Source organism: Eucalyptus grandis, chromosome 5 (assembly GCF_016545825.1).
Source record: "Eucalyptus grandis isolate ANBG69807.140 chromosome 5, ASM1654582v1, whole genome shotgun sequence".
NCBI classification, from domain to species: domain Eukaryota; kingdom Viridiplantae; phylum Streptophyta; class Magnoliopsida; order Myrtales; family Myrtaceae; genus Eucalyptus; species Eucalyptus grandis.
Window position 1 is genome coordinate 23,948,452 of NC_052616.1, and position 22,330 is coordinate 23,970,781.

A 22,330-nucleotide genomic window follows, 5' to 3' on the forward strand; every position below is an offset into this window, starting at 1 on the left:
CAAAATAAATTAAGATTAGACACGAAAAAAGAATTCACGCTGATTTTATTAAATTCATACCTTGATATGGCTCCATCCATCCCATTTTTCGGTGACTCTACTCATTGATAGATCAAGGATTAGTAGCCTCCTCATGGAGAAATTGGTCAGCTTAAAAGCCAGAGGAAAGTATCTCCATGAAAGCCATCTCAACTCCGGAAGGATAAGCTTGCTAAATGTGGTTTGAACAAAATTTGAGCACTGGTAAGTTAGAAAACCACTCACTTGAGTAAGGACAGACTTTGTGATTCCATCAAAGTCTTTGCTATCCACTTGAAGGAACCTTAGATTTGAAAGACTTGCCGGGCATTCTTTAATCAAGGAGTATTGAGATATTTCATCAAGCTTGAGACATATTGCTTCGATACTTCCAATTCCATGAACTCCTCCCATCTGCCAAAATAGAAATAGAAAATGAAAGTTAGAATACGATTTACCGTGTTGATCTTCTTCAAGGGGAAAACAATTATATCTTTTCTCATGTTGTTGAAAACAATCGATAAACCATGCACAAGAAATAAATCAACTTTGATATAAACAAAATCAAACTGAATGTCCTATGACTAATCTCCTTAAAAAGGAATGAAGCTATATGATTTTACCTGCATTTTCTCCAGAATTTCCAATGCTTGTGCATGAGTCCACACCCATCGTTGCTTCTCTAGTTGCCAACCACTTTCTTGTTGTATAAGATTTCTTCCAATATCTCTTAACCAATCATGCATCCACAGTTGATTATCTTCTCTAATCTTTATCAAAGATCTTTGCTGGAGGGTGTTAAGAGATTGTTGAGGAAGAAACTTACAGTTTTCCCACATGTAAATCACAATTCTTTTATCAATCCCAATGAAAAACAAGCAACGTCAAAGAATATCTTTCTTTGGTCTTCATCTAAAGCCTTAATGCTGATCATCAACTTCTTTTGAACATCCTGATGAGGAAATTCTTCTAACTCCTTTAATGTGGCATCCCACTCATCTATGCTTTTTCCAGATAAAAGAGAACCTATAACCTCAAGAGCTAAAGGAAGACCACTACAAATATTTACAGCTCTTTTCGAGTGAAAGATGTATTGTTCTATGGGATAATCTCTTCTAAAGGCATGTTTACTAAAAAGTTGAAGAGAGTGATCAAAATCCATGCCAGTAAGTTCATAAGTCCAATCAACAAGTGTAGGCACTTTGAGAATTCCTCGATCTCTAGTCGTAATGATAATCTTGCTCCCCTTGCCAAACCACTCACGCTTTTGCACGAGCGCATCAAGTTGACTTGCTTCGTCAACGTCATCAAGCAGAAGAAGCACTATTTTAGAGCATAACCTTTCCTTAATCACCTTTTTTCCTTCCATGATATTGTTGATATCAGGCCATCTTTTCTTCAGGATGTTTGATATGAGTTGATTTTGCAAGCGTGTAATCTTTGTTTCTCGAATGTTAGAAAGGAAGCAACAATTAGAAAAATCATAAGAAAGTTGATTGTACACTATTTGGGCAAGAGTCGTCTTTCCCATGCCACCAATACCGTGGATTCCGACAATCTTTGTTTCATGATTGTGTGTACATATCATCCTCATGATTTTATCCACATGATTGTTCACTTCGACTAAGCAATCAGATACTTCCAAGTAGGCAGTTTTCAACTCAATAAAAACATTATTGACAACTTCTTTCACAAATTCACCTTTAACTCTGAAAATATTGGAGGAAAAAGCATCAAGACATTAGGTTTAGCTGAAAAAATAATGCATCTAGAACAACTAGACCGTCCATGATATAATCAAATACCTGTTTGGCATGCTTTGGAAGTCCCATCCCTTTAGTGCTCCAACCTCATTGAGAGCAGCCTTCCAATTGTCGATAGTCTCATCATCGAACTGCTTCTTGTTTGCATGAGAAACAATGGCATTGCCGTAGTGATCAGTCTGGTATTTTACCTCAGATGGTGCGACATTGTAGAAAATGGGCATGATCTTATGTGTTCTTGTGTTCTTGCTCTCCACCATCTTGACCAACTCCCTAAGGCACCATGTACTGTCTGCATATCCTTTGGAAAAGATTGGTATTGAGATCTTTGACTGCTCAATTGCTTGGAGAAGCTGGCCTCTAATCTCTTCACCAATGCGGAGCTCTTCATCATCTATATATGCCCGAATTCCAGCATCAATCATGCTGGTGTGAAGGTAATCGGTAATATCATTACGGGTATCTGGTCCTCTGAAGCTCAAAAATACTTCGTAATCATATCCTGATAATTTCTCCAGTTCTTGATTATTAGAAGAGGCATTCAACATGTTTAATTGGTCTCTCTGTACACAATCTCCTTATAAGGCTGCATTTAGTACAAAAGACAGAAGACCAGTACCAATTACTGTCGATGCAAAGTTCAACCACAAAGGTTGGTGCAATTTGTCTGTGCAACAAGGATTTGAAATGCTACCCGAAAAAATGATGACTACATGCATGATGATGAGGCTAATTTCTATTCGAAGCAAAAGTAGAGATAAGTTCAAAGTCACTATAACAGGGTACGGTGTGGCTGATTTCTATCAGATTCAAATGTAGAGATCTACTCTAAGTAATTATAATGAAACCCCATCAACAGATGCATATGCTTTTTCATGGCAAAGTTTAAGACACTATAGCAACGAAAGTTTGATTCGTCTAAAACCCGTAGGAAGGAAATTGAGAAGAATGCTCAATTACAGGTTATGGTTCACAAGTCACTTTTCTTGTGTTGTTGCCTAGGCAGATCTGTGTGGAAATTTTTAGGAGATAATGACTGTCAATCTTAACTATGTAGAGTTTTCCATTTGCGGTTAACATTTGTCTTATATTCCCTATTAGTTTGTTATGCCCTGAAAGATTGTCTTTATGCAAAACTACTTTTTGGCGGCTATCTTAGCTTCTCTCTTTAGGCTCATTTATGTATGATCGACAAATTCCAGAAATTTACCGCTGAATATAACGTGAAAGTTTTGTAATCAAGGGTGTTCAATTCAATGAATTGTAGCTATTTTTAGTGGAGTGAAATCTACTGATAGATTAGACCCCCAAAAAGTAAAAATCTACCGATGGCCGCTAAAAGGTGGCCGGTGTGTTAGTACTATGATGGAAAATTGGTTATATTTCGGTTAAAGCTATTAATTGCAAAAAAAGGGGAAAAAAAGGTTAAAAAAATTATAGTGCATTGACGAGTGAAATCAAGTATCACTTAATTACTAACGGTAGAGAAGTAAACCAATCATTTGTGAATCCCTGACTATTATATCTGAAGAAGAGATGTCGTTGTACGAATTCCTCTTGAGCAATGCTAGACTCTGATAGACTCGATAACGCAATTACATACAGAGTCAGCAGCTTTGACGTAGCTCAAATTAGCTCATGAAATATTAAAGAAGATTTGAAAGTGTAATTGAAGCTGCGAAAATTTGAAGGAATCGAAGCATGTGAAAGTTTACAAATAGACGGGATAAATCAGATCCATTATTTTCTCCTCTTCTTTTCCCTAGTGACTAGCAAAAGCTCTTCCTTTTCACTCCAAAGCAACCAATCCCAAACATAAGGAGACACGGTCAAAGTTATCAAGGAGTTGTGGATGAATATGTGATGAATATAAAAGCCATAGCTGGCGTACAGAAGAATGTGTGCATCAAAATCAAATGTTATTCTGGCCTCTTCTACTTTTCTCTCTCGTGTGCTTAAGTTTTAAGGCCGTGTACTTCTGTTGTGATAATTCTTTTTTCTTGAATTGCTTATGTACCCCCAACTATAAACAAGATGAGCAGAATGAAATCAACTAATCCCACCTGACGTAAATCAAGATTTAAGGCGTTAAACTGCTTTACAGGTAGCGAGAATCAATCACTGATTACAATAAAGATGTGATCTTAGACTTTATTGAACAATAAACCGACGCAAGCATGGCGAAAAACTGGAGCGAAATTACCAGAAGTAGTGGTGATATTGAAGGACAGAATTTGACAGTGGCGAGCCTGAATAAGATGGAGGCAATGACTAAGAAACAATGACGAAGTGGATCTTGAGTGAAGAAAATGATTCTTGAGTGCTGCCTGCACTTATTTTCGTTGCCCATCAAATGGAGAAAGAAGAGATGGAACATCCCTTTCCTATGTGGACCTGACAAGGAAATGTGGGAAATGATGCCCCTTTCTTGCTCTCACACGAGAAAATCGTTCTTTTGACTTTTCTTGCTTGTGTAAATTTTCTCATCGCTTATGGTCCATACCCCACGTTCACGCTCACTCAACCCAAAGAGTCAAAGACTATCAACACGGCTAAGAAAAAGAGGTGAAAGGGAAAGGAAGACGACACGCTTAGATAAAATTACAGAAAAATAAAAGAAAAAAGAAAATGGGCAGACCATCAGCAAAATTAAAAATACAATAAAGGGGGCCCTATAGTTGATTTTTCCCTTTTCTTTTCAATGCATATCTTCATGGTTGCCTTGTTACCATTCATGCTTCAAATTGAATTGGTGATTAGTCAAGGAGTATATCCACGTAGAGCGGCTTTTTTCAGATGGTGTGAAAGGATATGCAAAGGGATATAAGAATCTACACGACAAGAAAGAAAACAAAGAAAGTCAATTATTATTGGATGTTGTATCCAAAGATGGAAACTCTGGGGAGTGTGAAACGTCAATAAATTACCAATTCCGTCCACGAATCTTAGATTACAAGCAGAAAGACATTTAGGTAGACCATTCATGTTGAATTAAAATTAGCATCTCTACAAAAAGAAAAAAAAATCACATTTCCTACATTTATTGCTTCGCGCTTAAACATGATTGTAATAGACGGAGTATCATTGCTAACAAAAAATCAGTATGATCACTACCCACAAATTAAGCGGCAAGCTTGATAATAAAAAAGTGTTTCTAAATTTGACACGACATATTGTCAAACTGTTGTTGTTAATAGTGTACACATAATTACCAAAAAAGTTATAAACTTATTGTACAAATGCTAATTTAGTTATAGACCTTTCAATATAAATAATTTAGTCCTAAATTTTTCAATTGATTGGAAGGTTAAATTGGTAAATCATCAAAAATTTAGGACTAAATTAGCACAATTAAATTATTTATGACTAAATTGGTAAATCGATAAAAAGTTTACGACTAAATTGACAATATTAAAAATTTAGGATTGAATTTGCACAAGTGTAATAGATTTATGACTTTTCTTTTATATAATTTTCCTAAATCCATTAATGCAATTATTTTTTTACACAAGGAAGAAGTTTTAAGTACCGTCGCAAGCTACCTTTTTCATCTAGAGGGAAAAAGAAATACATAAGTTTAGAGGTATTACCTAATTTAGGCCACCGGCCCTTGATCAGACCCAAGTTATTCCAAACTCATGCTTTATGGGACATTAGATTTCAATTTTTAAGTTTTTAACAACCTAAATATTTCTAGGGTCACCACTAGCTTATTGGGATCAACTAAAAACTAATTGAGACGCGGGAGCGTCACTATGATTCCTACGCAATCAAAGATTCTAGAGTCGGGGATTTGATTAGTCTTTTAGCACCCTTTCACTACTTCTAACTAGGAAAGTTGTTAGTTAAGTAGTCACACGATCTTCATTGCCGATTATAGTCCTAAATGCATCAAAGTTGCTAAATGATCAAGTGAACGTTTTTATAGGATTCGTTTTCATCAAAGCCTAAACTAATCCTAATCTAATCTAAGAAAGCGAAAACATCCAATTTATTGAAAGGCGGTGCAGTATGTAAACACCCAAGTATCAAAATGACTTTAAAGTAAACATGGAAAAGAAAACCCGATAAAAGTCGGGCGAAGAATATATATGGCCATGTTATAAGCCCATTTGGACTTAGCTACATATATACTAATAGAGTGAAACCAAGCCACATCTAATGTTAAAACTTAAAAATTTAATGAAGACCTATTTCCAAGCATTTTCTGATTTTTTTAATATTTTAATATTTTCAATTTTTATTTTAAAACTATAAAAAAAAAAGTTTTAATTCCAGAATTAGGGACGCGGGCTGCGACTGGTCTGATGAATCTGGCCCCGTGGACTCAATTAGGGCCTCTTGCATCAAGCCCTCTGAAATTCTCTAGCCCATTTCACTAAAATAAACCAAGTCCTTAGTAAAAATATATTTCATCACCAAGCATTTTTTAAGAACCAAATCTTCCACCGTCAAGAAATAATATCACCATCGCTGTTGGCCGACCATCACCACCAGACTGCCATTCGCAGCCACAACACAAGAAACGCAAGACAAAGTAAACAAAATGGTGGTGTAGAAAAGCATTTGATCGTGGGAATGACTTGAACATCGATAAATGCTCTCGGGTGACAAAAGGAAACGAAACTAACTCGTACAGTTTTCATGCGCATTTTGTCAAACGTGTTATGTGACCGGCTGGGAACAAACGAAACTATACGAGATTCAAGGCTGGGAACAGTTTTCATGTCGTTCTCTCTCACGGTTTCTCTCTCTACCGATTTCTCTGTATCTCCGAACCCCGAAAACACCTCCTCCGGACTCATGCAGCTCTCGTCCGACAAATGATTAAACGACATACTGTCAATCAGTTGTTGTCAACAAAACTTTAAGTGGTGAGCTTAGTTACGCAGTTTCAAAGAGAAAAGAAAACAAAAATTAAAGAACCTAATCCTATGGGATATATGGCTCTTCACATAAGAGCACCATCACGTCTAAGGAAACTATGGTCATCAAACAAACTGCAGACACCTTAAGGACATGCAAGGATGCAAAGTATTACGGGGCCATAATATTTCAAGTTGAAGAAGACATTTGAATCTTTGTGGCCTCTGTTGATGCATTCCGAAAGAGCTAGCACTAAGAAATTTATCATTAAAACCATGCTTCCATGTTTCTTAGCTTGTTATTCCTTCAAGGCTTTGTTTGTGTTCTTTTTTCCTTTTTCCCAGGTAAATAATTCCTAATTGACACATCTCCACTTATGACACATGAACATGGCACACACACTCTCTCTCTCTCTCTCTCTCTCTCGTAGTGTCAATTTTTTTTTCCTCTTCCGGGTGTATGTGTACTGGGAAATCGACCTGTAAAACAGAATCACGAGACACGAGTAAGGGCAAAAGAAAATGCACGCTAGGGACTTTTATCATTTGCCTCGTCGCAGCTTTCTCGTAATAAAGAAAAGGTACCTACGCTACACTACCCCACATTGCACAATTCGCGAGCCCTCTTTTTCGTTCTTCTTGTCCTCATTCGTTAGAGTGTCTCTCGCTAGAACACCACCAAAATGCCCCAGGGAGATAAAGGATTTGGTTCTCTTCTTGAATTTCCCGTGATTAAAAAAAAAACAGAAAAAAATTTATTGAAGGCTTTTTAAGCGCTTTTCAAACACTAATGTGCTCGAAACCAGATTTTGAAGGTTTAGAGATCCACATAGCTAATAAGTGTATAATGTATTTTTTGGTATTCACGATTGTCAAATAACTGAATTTTTGTTGCTTGGACTGTGATGATAGTGAAGATTAAGGTTATTGTAGGTATTTTCTGTTCTTTCTTGTCATCTAAATGTAATGGGGATTTGCTCATTTGAACAAGTGAAAAACGAAATTGATAATTAAAAATGACACACTTTACAATGCCATAATTTTCTCTTAAGCCATTGATATTGATGGTTGAGGATTAAAGCAACTAGGAACAACATAGAGAGAATTAAATATATGCAAAAACAACGTTCTGCCCCCACAATCAGGCAGATGGCCATAAAAATCTTCTCGAAGGTCGGAAACGCGCTTTCGAGAAAAGCAATCGCAGCCCCATGTCTCCCAGGTCCATGTCCAGACAATTTCTTCTCAAGAGGCAGAAAAGCAACATTCCGCCCCCACAATACAGGCAGAAGACAAGAAAAGTCTTCTCAAAAGGCAGAAACGCGCTTTCGAATATAAGAAAAGCGCTAAAAAAGAAATAAAATAAAATAAAAACCCTACAAAAAGCTGTCCTAAAGAATCCCTCCTCTTTGCAAATCTCTTCCCAGTTTTCATTAGTACTGAACCTGCCTCTTGTTTCTTCCTGCTTGGCTTTCTATCCACCTCCTTTCTTAAGCTTTGAGTCGTTAAGGGTGCGCATGACAAAATTTCTATTTATCGATTTCCGTTTTTACGTTAGGAATAGGTTTGGAATAAATGGTTTGATAATGATTTGATTTCTACATTTCGAAATAGATTTCATTCCGAAATAGATAAATTGAAGAAATTAGAACTGAAATTTTTAACTTCAGTTTCTGAAATAAATCGAAAGCGAAATCAAACCATATAAAAGAATCTTGCACTTTTTGCTAACTTAATTCACTCATAACCACAACTTCACAAATTATTGCTAATTTTCTTTTTCTTATTTTGCTTGTGTTTTTTTTTTTTCAATTTTTTTTTTTTTGATAACTTCCTCTTTAGGATGAAAGGCAATTGAATGGGTCCCCAATTTTCAAAAACGACCAAAGTTCTTAAATACTTACTTAAAAACAATGGGGCTCTTTCCTCCTAGAAAAGGCATGCGCATGGCTAGTTGAAGAAAAAGTTCTTACGTAATAAATGAATAAAAAACGTGCCTAGAAATTTAACCTTATTTTTTTACGGATTCAAAATTTTTGCAAAATCAAAATAATTAGATTGTTACACAATCTTGAATTTTAATTCGAAGGCAAGAGATTCAAGAGAATCTCTCTTTGCTATGCAAGGGCCATTAAAGGTTCATTGAGCAACAATAAAGAAATTAGGGATGAACAAGCGGACTAATTCAATTCAAGAATCAAAATAAACCTACCTTCCCCGATTAGTTCCTACCATAAACATTACTTTAAGGTAGAATTCTCATATATTCCTTTACACCATTAATCTTATTTTGTTAATAATCTTGTATAATACTAGTTTTTGATAAAATGACAAGGCTGTATAGGCGTCATTGATGGTACCCATATTCATGCTTCAGCAGTACTTATCTGAACCTACGCAGGATGGGCTTGCAAACGATACATTGACCGAGGAGGGAAATCAAATAAATACGCTTAGGAAAACAATTGTTAATAAAATGGCAAGGGATAATAATATGCCGGAAATTCCATGAAATTGTATTTTCAACTTTTGTAATGTATTGGTATTATTTCAATTATTATTTTGTATTTGAGGATTTTCCATGTTGTTTTAGTATTATTTCGACTATTATTTTGTATTTGAGGATTTCCTATGTTGTTATCTAATCAATTTTTATTCCTAGAAATAGAAATTTTGTTATATTATCAAACGGATTTCTATTTCAGAAATAGAAATTTTGAGTCGTTATCAAACGGGTTTCTTTGCTCAGAAACTTGTCCGGGGAATAGAAATTAAGAAATTGATTTCTGGTCAGAAATCAATTTTTATTTCAGAAATTTTATCATGCGCAACCTAAACTCGTCAGCATTAGTTTTGCAGAGAGTTTCAAGCACGCCATTTGCTTCTTTGTATTGCTCTTGCACTGAGTTTTAACCAAGTCTCCACCACCAATGAAACGGATAGATTTGTGCTTCTCCAATTCAAGGCCGGCATATTTAGCGATCCTTTCGGTGTGCTCAACTCATGGAATAGTATTGGGCTTTGCCAGTGGTATGGCGTTACGTGCAGCCGGAGACACCGGAGGGTCACGGTCCTGGATTTGTCATCCCAAGGGCTTTCTGGATCAATCTCTCCTCATATTGGAAACCTTAGCTTCATAAGAGAATTGCTGCTCCAAAACAATAGTTTTGATCATGAAATCCCTCCACAAGTCGGCCAGTTGCGTCGCCTACATATCCTAGGATTGCACAACAATTCATTGATTAGAGAAATTCCCAAAAACATATCGGGTTGCTTGAATTTGGTCATGCTCTCACTTGGGAACAACCAACTAATTGGAGAAATTCCAGGAGATCTTGGTTCATTGCTAAAGCTACGGCGGTTGAATTTGTCTGCCAATAATCTAACCAGGAGTGTGCCTTCCTCCATTGGGAACTTATCTTCACTGGAGATCCTTTATTTAACCCGGAACAACTTGGGCGGGAGCATTCCCCAAGTTCTAGGCCACTTGTCAAACTTGCATCTCCTTAGCATCAGATTTAATAGATTGTCGGGTACAATTCCATCTTTCTTATTCAATCTCTCTTCTCTAATTATGTTTGATGTTGTGCGCAACCAGATACAAGGGGCTCTTTCGGCGGGCATAGTACACAAACTCCTAGATCTTGAAATTTTTAGTGTTACTATGAACCAACTTGAGGGACCGATTCCTCCCTCGATATCAAATTGCACTAAGCTAGATGTGCTTCAAATTGGAAGTAACAAGTTTTCCGAGAAAGTACCTTCTTGGGAAAATTTATTTAAGCTTGGTCGCTTTCAAATCTTTGGTAATCAGCTTGGAAGTGGAAAACCTGAAGACTTGAGCTTCCTTTGCTCGTTAACTAATAGCACCAAATTAGAGTACATGAGTATCAGCAAGAATAAGTTTGGTGGGGTGTTACCTAAATGCCTAGGTAATTTATCCACCACTCTCAAAGTATTTTCTGCAACCATGAATTGAATATCTGGTGAGCTTCCAAAAGAAATAGGAAATATTGTCAACTTGGAAGTATTGTTTATGAATCTCAACCATCTTTTGGGTGTTATCCCCTCAAATTTTGTGAATCTACAAAACCTTAGGATTCTACGGGTAAGTCATAATAACTTTTGGGAGGGGTTATCCCATATTTTTAGAAAATCTAACCAAGTTGATTGAGCTACATATGGGTGGGAACAACTTTCATGGGCAAATTCCTTCAAATCTATCAAATTGCCAATCTCTTTATCTGCTTAACCTGTCTAATAACAATCTCAATGGTGCCATACCCCCATAGCTTATGCGTGACGTGTCATTTGCCAACATTCTGGACTTGTCTCATAATCATCTGACTGGAGTTTTACCCAAAGAAGTTGGCTTGATAAATTTGATTGCATTGGACATCTTTGACAATTTGTTGGTGGGTGGAATCCCGCGTAGTTTAGGCAATTGATTTGCATTGACATCGTTGAGGATGGGAGGCAACTTCTTCCAAGGGTTGATTCCACAATCAATCAGATCATTAGAAGGCATTGAAGAACTAGATCTTTCACGCAACAATTTATCAGGACAAATTCCAGAATTCTTAACGATATTTCATTTCTTAAAGCTTCTAAATTTGTCACACAATAAGTTTGAAGGCGTGCTACCAAGTAAAGGAGTCTTTAAGAATGCTACTGCTACTTCTATTGTTGGGAACAATGAGCTTTGTGGCGATATGCCAGAATTTCACCTCCCCTATTGCATTTCCAAAAGCTTAAGCTTCAAGAGCACAAGGATCAATATAATAATACTTTTCGGTTTTGTTATTCCAGGAGTTCTTGGGATTGCTCTAAATGCAGCTGTTATATATTTTTTTTCGGGTGAAGAAGAATGTAAATGTACCAATTTCAAGTTTCTTGGATGATTTATATCCGAAAATATCTTATGAAACACTCTTAAAAGCAACAAGAGGTTTTTCTTCGACGGATTTGATCGGTGTTGGAAGCTATGGTTCTGTTTACAAGGGAATACTACATGATAATGGAACATTTGTTGCCGTGAAGGAGCTTCATTTAGCCCGTTGAGGTGCTTTGAATAGCTTCATGGTCGAGTGTGAGGCATCAAAAAACATCAGACACCGAAATATTTTGAAGATACTAACAGTTTGTTCTTCTAAAGATCATCAAGGAAATCATTTTAAGGCTTTAGTTTATGAATACTTGGCAAATGGAAGTTTGAAATGCTGGCTACACCCATGCACAACATTATCTCATGGGAATGAGCTTTCAAGAAAGTTAAATTTCATTTGGAGGATAAATATTGCTATTGATATTGCTTTTGCACTAGATTATTTTCATCACCAATGTCCCATCTCCATTGTACATTGTGATCTAAAGCCAAGTAATATCCTCTTAGATGCTGAGATGGTCGCACATGTTGGCGACTTTGGATTGGCGAAATTCCTTGATGGTTTAACTAATCAGATGAGCTCAGTGGCAAGAGGGACAACGGGTTATATTCCACCAGGTACTCTCTCTCTCTCTCTCTCTCTCTCTCTCTCTCTCTCTCTCATAGTCTTATGCACATTAAATTTTGATTTGATGATCTGCAATTTAATTTGATTTGTACTATGATCCAAATGGGTGACAGAATATGGAATGGGATGCAAGGCTTCAAGAAAAGGTGACGTCTATAGTTACATCATTCTCTTGTTGGAGTTATTCACAGGGTTAAGTCCCACAGGTCACAGATTCGGAGACAATTTGACTCTTCGTAATTTTGTTGCAGAAGCTTTGCCTGAACGAGTGCTAGAAATTACGGACATATTTTTACTTCAAGGAAGAGAGGGCAATTTAGACCCCTATAGTCGTTGGCATTTGTTTTCTGAAAGTGATAAGATATTTCAAGAATGTTTGGTTTAAGTGTATAACATTGGAGTTGCTTGTTCGTATCAAGTACCAGGAAGATGGATATGTATTAGCAAAGTTCCACATCAGCTGCGCCAAATTAGGGGAAACTCCTTGCATTGGGTTTACATGAATAAGACGAACCACCGATAGCTTAATTAGCTCTCATACATGCAATGTCATTATTATTTCCGTTAATATAGTATTATTGAAAATAACTCAACTGAAAAGCTCAAATTCTATCAACACATTGAGAAGTTTGCCATTGGACAGATTATGGCAGGAGGCTCGCCCTAGCTCATGGTGTTTTTTAGTTGCATCTATTTCTTGCTTTGGGTTCATAACTTTCTCTTTTGACTTGTATGGCTTGAGATCAGACTTTTAATCCAATTTAGATGAACAATAATAGACTTGAAGGTCATCTTGAATCTTCTCATCAGTTTCCTAAATTACAAATGATTCTGATAAAATTCAAAAAGAGCCCTTTTGCTTCGGCATGTCTCTTATCTGGCAATCTAATCTTATTCAAGTTTGATTTATCTTGTCTTTCACTGATTCCATTTGCTGATATTTGAATTTGTCCCCATTTCGTATTATCCAACTATGCTTGCTAACATCATAGAATTAAATGATAATCATATTACGATTTTCTTTTAGGGAAAAAAAGATTTAAACACTAAAGCTTGAAATAATAGCTGATTTTAATTGGTTATTGCAGTTTTTTTTGTGGATTTTTGATAAGTGATTATTTAAAACTAAGCATTCATCGTTATTTTTTCATTATTTAAAGTTATTGCGTAACAGATAATGTAAATTGTATGAAAATATTAAAAATAGTTTTAATTTGTTCAATGTGATCCATATATTTTTGGTATATGCTCAATGTGGGATATTCAAAGTAGTTATTTCATTAATTTAGGAACTACATTAAATATATATTAAAAGTTCAAAGATTTTGAATCAAAATTCTGAAATTATTTGTGATTTTCCTTGTAATAAAAGTCCCGAGCATGCATTTCCTTTTCCCCTTCTCTCTCTTCTCGTGAGTGCACACCCCCATGAGAAACAAATAATTGGTGAGAGGGATAGACAGAGACAGACGGTACCTTCACATGTGAAAAAGGGAAAAAGACAAATAGAGCATCGACTTAGATTGACAATTTCCGAAACCCTGTCATCTCCTTATCCTTCTCCTTAGCTCTCTTGTTCACTCATCAAAGCGGCAAAGGAACGATCTTCGTGTGGTCTGCAGCTTCACGAACCACGTTGAGTAGACTAAGTCGAAGCTCCTTGGCCGATTTCTTCTTGGATTCGCTAAGGTGAATGATCGTTCTTTTTCGTATCTTCTATACATCTGATTCCTCCGATTTCACACAGCTCTAATTAGCCTAATCTGCATCCATGTTGTGTTCGTACTCTCTTTTCAACTAGATATGTCATTCTCTGGCTAACCTGTCTTGTCATAGTTGACCCGTGGTTCTCAAATGCTGCGATGGGATTCTATGGTTGGTCCGCAACCCCTGAGCTCCTTTGCTACCGAGGATTTAGTCCTTCAGATTGTTGACTAAGGTCATACTACTTATACTACTGAGTTGGTATTTAGGAGTTCGTTTTCTTTGGGTTGAGAGAGGTGAGAACGAGTCTGCAATGAGCTTCTTTGCTCCTTTGCTCATTTTCTTGTCCTTTATCCCTTAATTTGCACTGGATAATCACGATGAACATTTTTACTTGTATACTTGATGATTTCAGAATGACCCTTCCTTTCCATTTCAGATTGGTTTTCTCTTCTTTTTCTCTTCTTTACTGGATGCGTAATATGAATATTATTTATATCGGACTGGTTACATTCCTGCTCTCTCATCTGGATACAAGATTTTGTGCTTACGTTGATCTGTTCCTGTTTTTTTATCCAAAGTTGAATACATTGCTAGTGACTGGAGTGATTTTCACCTCATTTCTTGGAAGAAGTAGGTAATGAATGGTCATGGTCAGACCATTTTCATCCTTTGTTAAACACTTTTGAATCCTCCACTTCAGATGAACATGTTCTGTTTTGAAAATATTTCACTGGACTTAAAATGATTTTATAGCTATAAGCCCCACATCTGATGAGAAGAACATGCTATATATTGATTTTTTTTTTTTTTTTGTAAAGTTGTTAACTACCTAATGTATTCGTAATAGATTATATCCGGATAGTCTACTGTACTGCAAAAGTATGTAATGTAATTGGCCTTCTGCTAGGTATGAGGACCTACTTATTCAAAATGCATCATGTGGAATGAAGCCAAATGTTGAGCAGTATCATAGTATTGTTTGGATACCTTCCTCATACTGGAAAATTTACTGTTGATATGCTGGGGTAAAGTTCGATCATCACCTGTTAAAGTGCCTAGGCATAAGCTGGTCTGGTTCACTTCAAACATTTGAAACTACAGTTTATTATTTTGAACATGCTGCCAACTCAAGACAGATTGAAGAAGTGGAATCCTTCTTTGAATGATGTTTGCCTTCTCTAGACTTCTTGTGTTAATGTGAGTGAAGGCTGACTCAAGATTGTAATTTGTAAGGCCACATGAGTTGGGAACGCTGGAACAGCAAGCCTATAACCGTAGAATAGCCGCAAGAGAGTATTTTTGCATGTGAGATAAGCATCTCTATGCGAAAGACAATTGACCTAATCATTAACCGGGAATTGAGACATAGATTTGATTGACCCTCATTATATCCCATGAAAATTTCCACATGGATCTGCCAAAGGAAAAACACAGAAAAAGTTATTTGTGAACCGCAACTTATACTTGAGCATTCTTTTCAATTTCCTTCCCGTAGATTTTAGACAGATCTAACTTTCGCTACTACAGGGTCTAAAAATTGGCCATAAAAGAGAATCTGTTTGTGAACAGGCTAATTTCCATTAGTGAGTCACTTGAATCATATAGGATGGAAAAACACAGCACCTATTCGAGGGAATAGTATTATCGGCCTTTTGCTCAAATCAAGACATTTTCCTATGTCCAGGAGAGCCCTACCTCAACTACAACACGAGGCACTTCGTGAAGGGGGAAAGGACAAAAGATTTTTCCTTATACCTGCTAAAACAATTTGAGGTTAAGGTTTCCGAGCAGATTTGGCGTGGTCCTCGAAGCTTTCTGAATTCTCGACGATCGATTTCCATAGGGGATGCGTTGCTTCTTCTCTTGCTTCCGCGTGTAGGAGGACGACGATCGCTCAGCTCCCTCGCTCCATTCCCTACCAGAAACCCCCGTAAGCTCTACGTGCATTCTATAGTCAATGTTCTGTTTTGAAGTGGATGAGTGGGAGTGAGAACTCCACCTTCCCCTCTACATGTTTAGTTTTCTCAAAATAAGTCGGGCGATTCAAGTTGCTCCTCATTTTACATTTCTTTGATGTTTATTGGTACTTTTTAATTAGAAGCTGGATGAAACTAGCTGTATCGTCAGACGATTTAACATATTTTTCCTGTGAGGTCAAAATATTGGTTATCTATTCTATGCACGAAGGAGATAGTCTAATTTCTGTTTGTGATTTGAGAGTTAAAGTACAAAAAAATCAAGCCAGTGGGGTTTATTATTTTCATACTTTGCTTGATAAATGATCCTTTAGCCACCATTTTATAAATAATCGCCTGCTTTGACCGTTTTATGTAAGCGATTCTAATCAATGAAGCTATTTATATGATTGCTAGCAATATTTGGATTTTTCTTTCAATTATGTTAAAAAAAGATGTAAACTTTTACTCTGTAAGCATGTGGTCCATTATTTGAAGTTTGAAAAAATAATGTCATGATTATTTACGAGTAATGAAAATAAGTACACTAAAATTTATATTATAAGTGATATGATCAAATCATAATTTAATATCTAACCAGCGAATAAATTTATGAATGTATATTGGAAATCTAGAAAATTCTCATTTTCTTTTAAAAAGTCATTTTGGAAAAGTAAACCTTCCAAATCTCTTTAGCCTTTCCACTTATTATTAAAAATGTCATGAACTTTCAACGTTATTTCATTTTCTTTTTTGTTTTAAAATGTCATGGAATCTTAATTTTCTTGAAAAGTGCATGAACTTTCAACTTTATCAAATTAATTTAGATATTGTAGGAGGATGTCTATATCCTGTATAGGATAAGTGAGTACAGTAGATCAATTCAGATCCAAAAACATTAGATGCAAAAATTTTCCCCTCAAACTTTGATTTATAAAACTACCGTTTTATGATTTAGGCCAAGACTTGCAAGAAGATACGTTTTGTTGGCATTTATGGGGATAACTTACCATGTCTTTTACCATAACAAAAGAAAATCTTACCATGTCAACAAAATGTCACTATATAATACTTTCGTTGCCTTTTGATTTTTTAAAGAAAAAAGTAGGAGCGAAAGAGAGGAGACACTTTGATTTCCTTATGGGATTTGAAGGAAAAACTGAGGGAAGAACTAGAGCAAAGAAGAACTTCTTTGCATTGTGCTCGGGTACAAAATGAAAAAGAAAGAAAGAAAGAGAGAATATATATATTAGCGATATAATATTGTGGCATAAACAATTGACTGTGAATTTACGATAAACGTTAACCTGAAATGGAGAGCTCTACATAGATAAGATTGACACTCATTATCTCTCAAGAAATTTCCGCATAGATCTGCTTAAGCAACAACACAAGAAACATAAAGCACGACTGCAAAACTGTTAGGAGATGTCTACCGGCTGAATGGTTATGTCAGCGCTTGTCATTCACATTAGAAGCCGAGAATATAATTATTATACCTGTGAACTATGTTGATTTATTCTTGAAAGAAGCATTGGAGACTGCAAGGAGTAAGGAATATGTAGTTTTCTAATGAATTGCCGGCACAGGTCTATATTGAATATATTCCACTTGAAGGGTGGGCTGGTGAACGTATCCTAATAAAAGCTACTCTAAGGAAACTCCATCATCTCCTCCTACTTCTCCTTTTCCTTAGCTCTCTTGTTCAGTCATCATAATGTATAGCAGTTGTCTGATTTATGATTATAGAAAACTCGATAGCCAATTAAAATAAGAGGAACAAGTAATAGAGATGAGTGTAGAAACAGGACTTGAGGTTTGAGCAAATGGTCAATTGAAGAACTGAAAGGTTTTGTTTTGGCCACTTGAGGACTCGAAATTTTGAAAAGCTCCAATCAGATGCCGAGTTTTCTGTTAGTGGGATTCAAACATTACAATTTGTTTTTACTCCACACGGTTTAAGTAGTCATCGTGACTGCGTACCAGGGTGGGTGTGGTTGTGATTTATCAAGACAGCCTCAGCTACTATTCACCACTACTTCAAGTAATGGGTAACAAAGAACGCCCAACCAACAATGGGATAGATCTTAAACATAAACAACCACTCGCCTAATTAAATTTTCGTTGATCAATCAAAACAATGACTGCCCTAATTAAATTTTCATTGACTCTGGCTCTATTTATGGGCAGGTTCGCTACTCCTACTTCCATCCCTCTTCGACGAGCAAAGCCCCTCTTCTCCTACATTTCCCTAGTAACACAATGAGCGAGAGTCTGGCCAAAGAAGAAGAACAAAAGGCTAGGGAGGATCGGCTTCAACAAGCAATCGAACAGGACAATGTTGATTTGCTACATAACTTAATTGTGGAGGATCAAGAGCTCTTAGATCGCGTATCGAAGCACCCTTTCCCACATACTCCACTACACACTGCTGTAGCCACTGGAAAATTCGAGGTGGCCATGGAGATCATCATCTTGAGGCCTTCGTTTGCTCGGAAGCTGAATCCAGAGGGTTATAGTCCCATGCACTTGGCTTTGCAATATCAACAATACCAAATTGTGAGGGCTCTGATGACTCGTTATCCTGAGTTGATTCGAGTCCAAGGACGAGGCGGGATCACCCCTTTGCATTACGTCGCCGGGAAAGAAGGAGACATTGAGCTGGAGCTCCTAGCTGAATTCCTTTGCGCTTGCAAATCATCCATCAAAGATTTGACAAACCGATGCGAGACTGCAGTTCATGTTGCCGTCAAGAACCACAACCTCAAAGCATTCAAGGTTTTGTTTGGATGGCTCAAGCGACTCCATCTGATAGACATCTTGGATCGAAAAGACAAAGATGGTAACACCGTCTTACATATTGCTGTGTCTAAAAAGCAACTTGAGGTATGGTCCATCAATTTTGCGGTTGTTCTTGCTTTTATTGTTTGATCCTTGAATATGACATTATCTAATCCAAGACCAAATGTTATGATAATGAAACACCAAGAGTTGAAAGTACATGGATTTAGTAACATATAGAGATACAAGATTTGAACAACATTTTGGGCAACGGAATATTCTATAGTATTATCATTTAATGGTTAACATTTGTCAATAAATGTCTATCGGGCGATTGACATGTGAAGTTGTACAGTATGGTGTTGTAAACAGTAGAACTGTCCATAAATTTGCTTGCTTGGAGTGATCCACCAGAAACACAAGGAAACGACTGAAAAAAAAAAATGATTGATCAAGGGATATGACATATTATGGGTTAATATTGTGATAGTTAGATCTTATTGAAGCTTCCACGAGAAAGAATCTAACTTATTTTTAAATTAGTTATGATCTCTAATATATATTATCACCATATTTTTCAACTTCAGATATCTCTATATAAAAAAATAAATTTATGAAAGATTTCAATCTAAATCTTATACCAATTAACTAAGTAAAAAACCCATATGTTAAGTGCATTATCATAGAGTAATATTTATTAAGAACAAAAGTTATTAACTGTCGAAGCATTATATAAAAAAGTTAACAATTTGTTGATTTGATCTCTCTCATTCCGTTAACTCTTCATCGAGTCCATTCACAATCATTATATTGATTTATCTACTTCTTTGACTCTCATATGTTTGTTACGTAAGAGAGATGGAACGAATGAATAAATCATCCGCCCAAAGATAAATTTCATCTATAAAGAACAGGGTTTGGTTAAAATATATCAGGAGTGATCGTACAATTTGCAAGTAATGACCTGCGCGAGTACTAGAGCCGTTTTTCAAGCAAGAAATGATAAAAGTGAACAAAGTTCAATACTAAAATAGTACACAAATGAAGTTCGGGAAGTGTGGGATTCCAATTGAAGTAGTTGTGATAATATATGATAATCATATTCGGTGAAGTATTTCCAATTATTATCAAATAATTTTTTATTTTATTTTCTGCACTTAAGAATATTGGTCTAGTCGCTTATTTTTCAGTTTTATCAAAACAAGTCCACAGTTTCATTTCAAAAATTGCTAGTGGGGATACTGTTTTAAGCTAGGGATGCTTCTAATTTGAGTTTATTTTAACTGTCCGTAGCAATGCTATGGTTGGAGGATATAGGGAGAATGGAAGGAAAACAAAGGGGTGAAATGGGGATCACCTTGTTTACAACTGATTTAAAAATAACACATTTTTAAATCATTTGTGATCACTAATATATATTACTATTTAGGCCAAATTTGTCCCTCAACCTAAAGTTGGTGCTTTTTTTTTTTTTTTTTTTTTGGAATTAGACCTACAGATTTTTTAGTGGAAAGGAATTATTAAGATTGTTTCATTCGAACCCCTATAAAACTCAGTTTTGAATGATTTTGGATGAATACTTTCTTTCAACTCTTTCCATCATAATACGCTCCTACCTTGCCCGAAAGTAACTTAATTCATCATTTTCTAAAATTTTGTTTTTCCTAATAATTAGCAAAATCTCTTTCCTCCTTTTGAACTAGTCCATCCGAATATATTTACAAGATAAAAGCTAGTGGTATGAAAGTTGACGAGGACAATCCGACACAACCATTAAAATAATCACTTTGTGGATGGGAAAATTACTCATCGATCAGTTGAATCTTATGCTTAAAGAATATAAATGCACCTGTCTAAGGTAGTCTTTCTTTTAATAGCGAAAGAACTTATGTACAAAATGTAATTGAAATCTAAACCCTTCAATTGGCTTGATTAAGTTCTAAACTTAAATGAAAAATCATAGTCATTCGGGGTAGCACTTTGGTGAATTCACCAATGTTACAACTAACATGGGTAAATCCTAGGTATCATGTAATAATTTCGGGTGAGATGACCAAATCTCTCTTTTTGAAAACATTTGAGACTTCATTACATGGGTTGAAATGATTGCATTTGATTAATAAGTTATGTTTCCCATAGTATATTGGTTGTTGCATCGCTATCATCCCTCAAAGTTACATGGCATGAGCTCACTAAGCAGTGATTGAAATTGGAGAGATACGTACTTCATTTTGTTCCCTTTGCATTTCTTCCAGATCATCAAGCTGTTGATTGGGTATGTCCAAGTAAACACGAAGAACCTCCAGAATGAGACGGCTCTGGAAATCTTCCAAAGTAATCAATGTGACGATGTATATCTTACGATGAGGTTATGCTGGGAAAGATGTCTAGCAAGACTTTTCACTCGCAACATCTCTTTATCGCGGTTTTTAAGCAGGGAAGTAACTTTCCCCGAGATGTTCATATTTCAATCTGACTTTCAAGATGAATCCATTCGCAGCTTGATCCTTATAGTGGCTACCTTAATTGCAACCGCGACTTACCAAGCTGCACTCAGTCCTCCGGGAGGATACTGGCAGGATAACTCTTCAAATACTCCAGCTAATTCCACTGTCGTTGCTGCCAATTCCAGCGGCATTGCGGTTGAAAAGCCACATAAAGCCGGAGAAATTATCCTGAATGGCTCGAATCTATACCAGTTCACGGGCCTCAACAGTTCGGTTTTCATGATGTCCATCGTTGTAATCTGTTACGCCTCTGCTCCCCTATTGCCTCGCAGCATCCCGGTTTACACGTTAACGATTTGTTTCTGTGTTGCCTACATTTTTAGCCTTATAACCGCATTCCCAAGAACCGATGTGCGCGCAGGATATTACACAACGGCAATTTTTTTGAGCTTGTTGCTTGCCGTGTTGGCGACCCCCGTTATAGGATGGTTCACGTACAGCCGATTCCTACGCGGAACTGATGCCCTAGCGAGACGCGTCGGCAAGGATCAGAAATAGTTCGCAAAGTATTATTTACTTTTAAGTATTCTTCTCGCGTGTGCAATATAATCTATGTTTTCTAGTCTTGAGGTTTGCAAGGACTGGATTCTTCTTATGAGTTGCATTTAATGTACTCATCTGTTAATTACTTAGTCCCTATGACCTTTAATCTTGCTTAAGATTCAACATTTTGAATAGCTCTTTTCCTAATTCAACTTCATAAAATGACGCATCGAAAGCGAAAAATATTGAGTCGCAACTAGTAAGTACCAAACGCTCCAACGATAATGCACAAAACACACATTGCAAAAATTTCTCAATTTTGTTAATTTCTGAAAAAGAGGTAAATGAGTGATGTGATAAAAGAAAGCAACAAATAAACACGGAAGTAACTTTTTCTAGAAATTACAATTCGATAAAGTAACAAAAAAATAAATATCAAGGATATAACAAAAGGCTAGCCAAACCTTAAAATCAACGATCCTATGATATCTTTCAATAAAAAATAAAATATATCAAAGTTAAAAATAATAGAAACGATAAACTCATATATTATATACCAAGTAAATATCCTAAACCAACTTAAGTATAGTCAAATTCACTATCCTAAATTCATCGAACAAAAGAGGTAAATCCGAACTTAAGGCATCCCACATCATTAAAAAGGTTTCAGAGAAATGATAACCAGGGTAAGTCAAGAGGAACATCGAAACCAAAACTGAGGAGAAGTATGAAGTGTTA

General features: G+C 36.2%; 2 protein-coding genes across 2 annotated transcripts; one reads left to right on the plus strand and one right to left on the minus strand.

Annotated features, from left to right (window-relative positions):
• Positions 1-1,795: 1,795 nt before the first annotated feature.
• On the minus strand, positions 1,796-2,329 carry LOC104446473 (TMV resistance protein N). The gene has a single exon (XM_039313489.1). The coding sequence runs from the start codon at positions 2,327-2,329 to the stop codon at positions 1,796-1,798; it is 534 nt and encodes a 177-aa protein (XP_039169423.1).
• Positions 2,330-13,679: 11,350 nt separating this feature from the next.
• Positions 13,680-21,737, plus strand: LOC104446469 (ankyrin repeat-containing protein BDA1). Its single transcript, XM_039312116.1, has 4 exons — positions 13,680-13,848; positions 15,551-15,796; positions 18,012-18,707; positions 20,858-21,737. Exons 3-4 carry the CDS (start codon positions 18,084-18,086, stop codon positions 21,605-21,607), a joined length of 1,374 nt encoding a protein of 457 aa, XP_039168050.1. The 5' UTR covers positions 13,680-13,848; positions 15,551-15,796; positions 18,012-18,083; the 3' UTR covers positions 21,608-21,737.
• Positions 21,738-22,330: the final 593 nt, after the last annotated feature.

Excerpts from the sequence above, each read along its gene's own strand:
- LOC104446473 (XM_039313489.1), bottom strand. The coding sequence starts at position 2,329 with ATGTTGAATGCCTCTTCTAATAATCAAGAACTGGAGAAATTATCAGGA.
- LOC104446469 (XM_039312116.1), top strand. The coding sequence starts at position 18,084 with ATGAGCGAGAGTCTGGCCAAAGAAGAAGAACAAAAGGCTAGGGAGGAT. Across the intron at positions 18,708-20,857 it reads TGTCTAAAAAGCAACTTGAG|ATCATCAAGCTGTTGATTGG; the intron begins GTATGGTCCATC and ends CATTTCTTCCAG.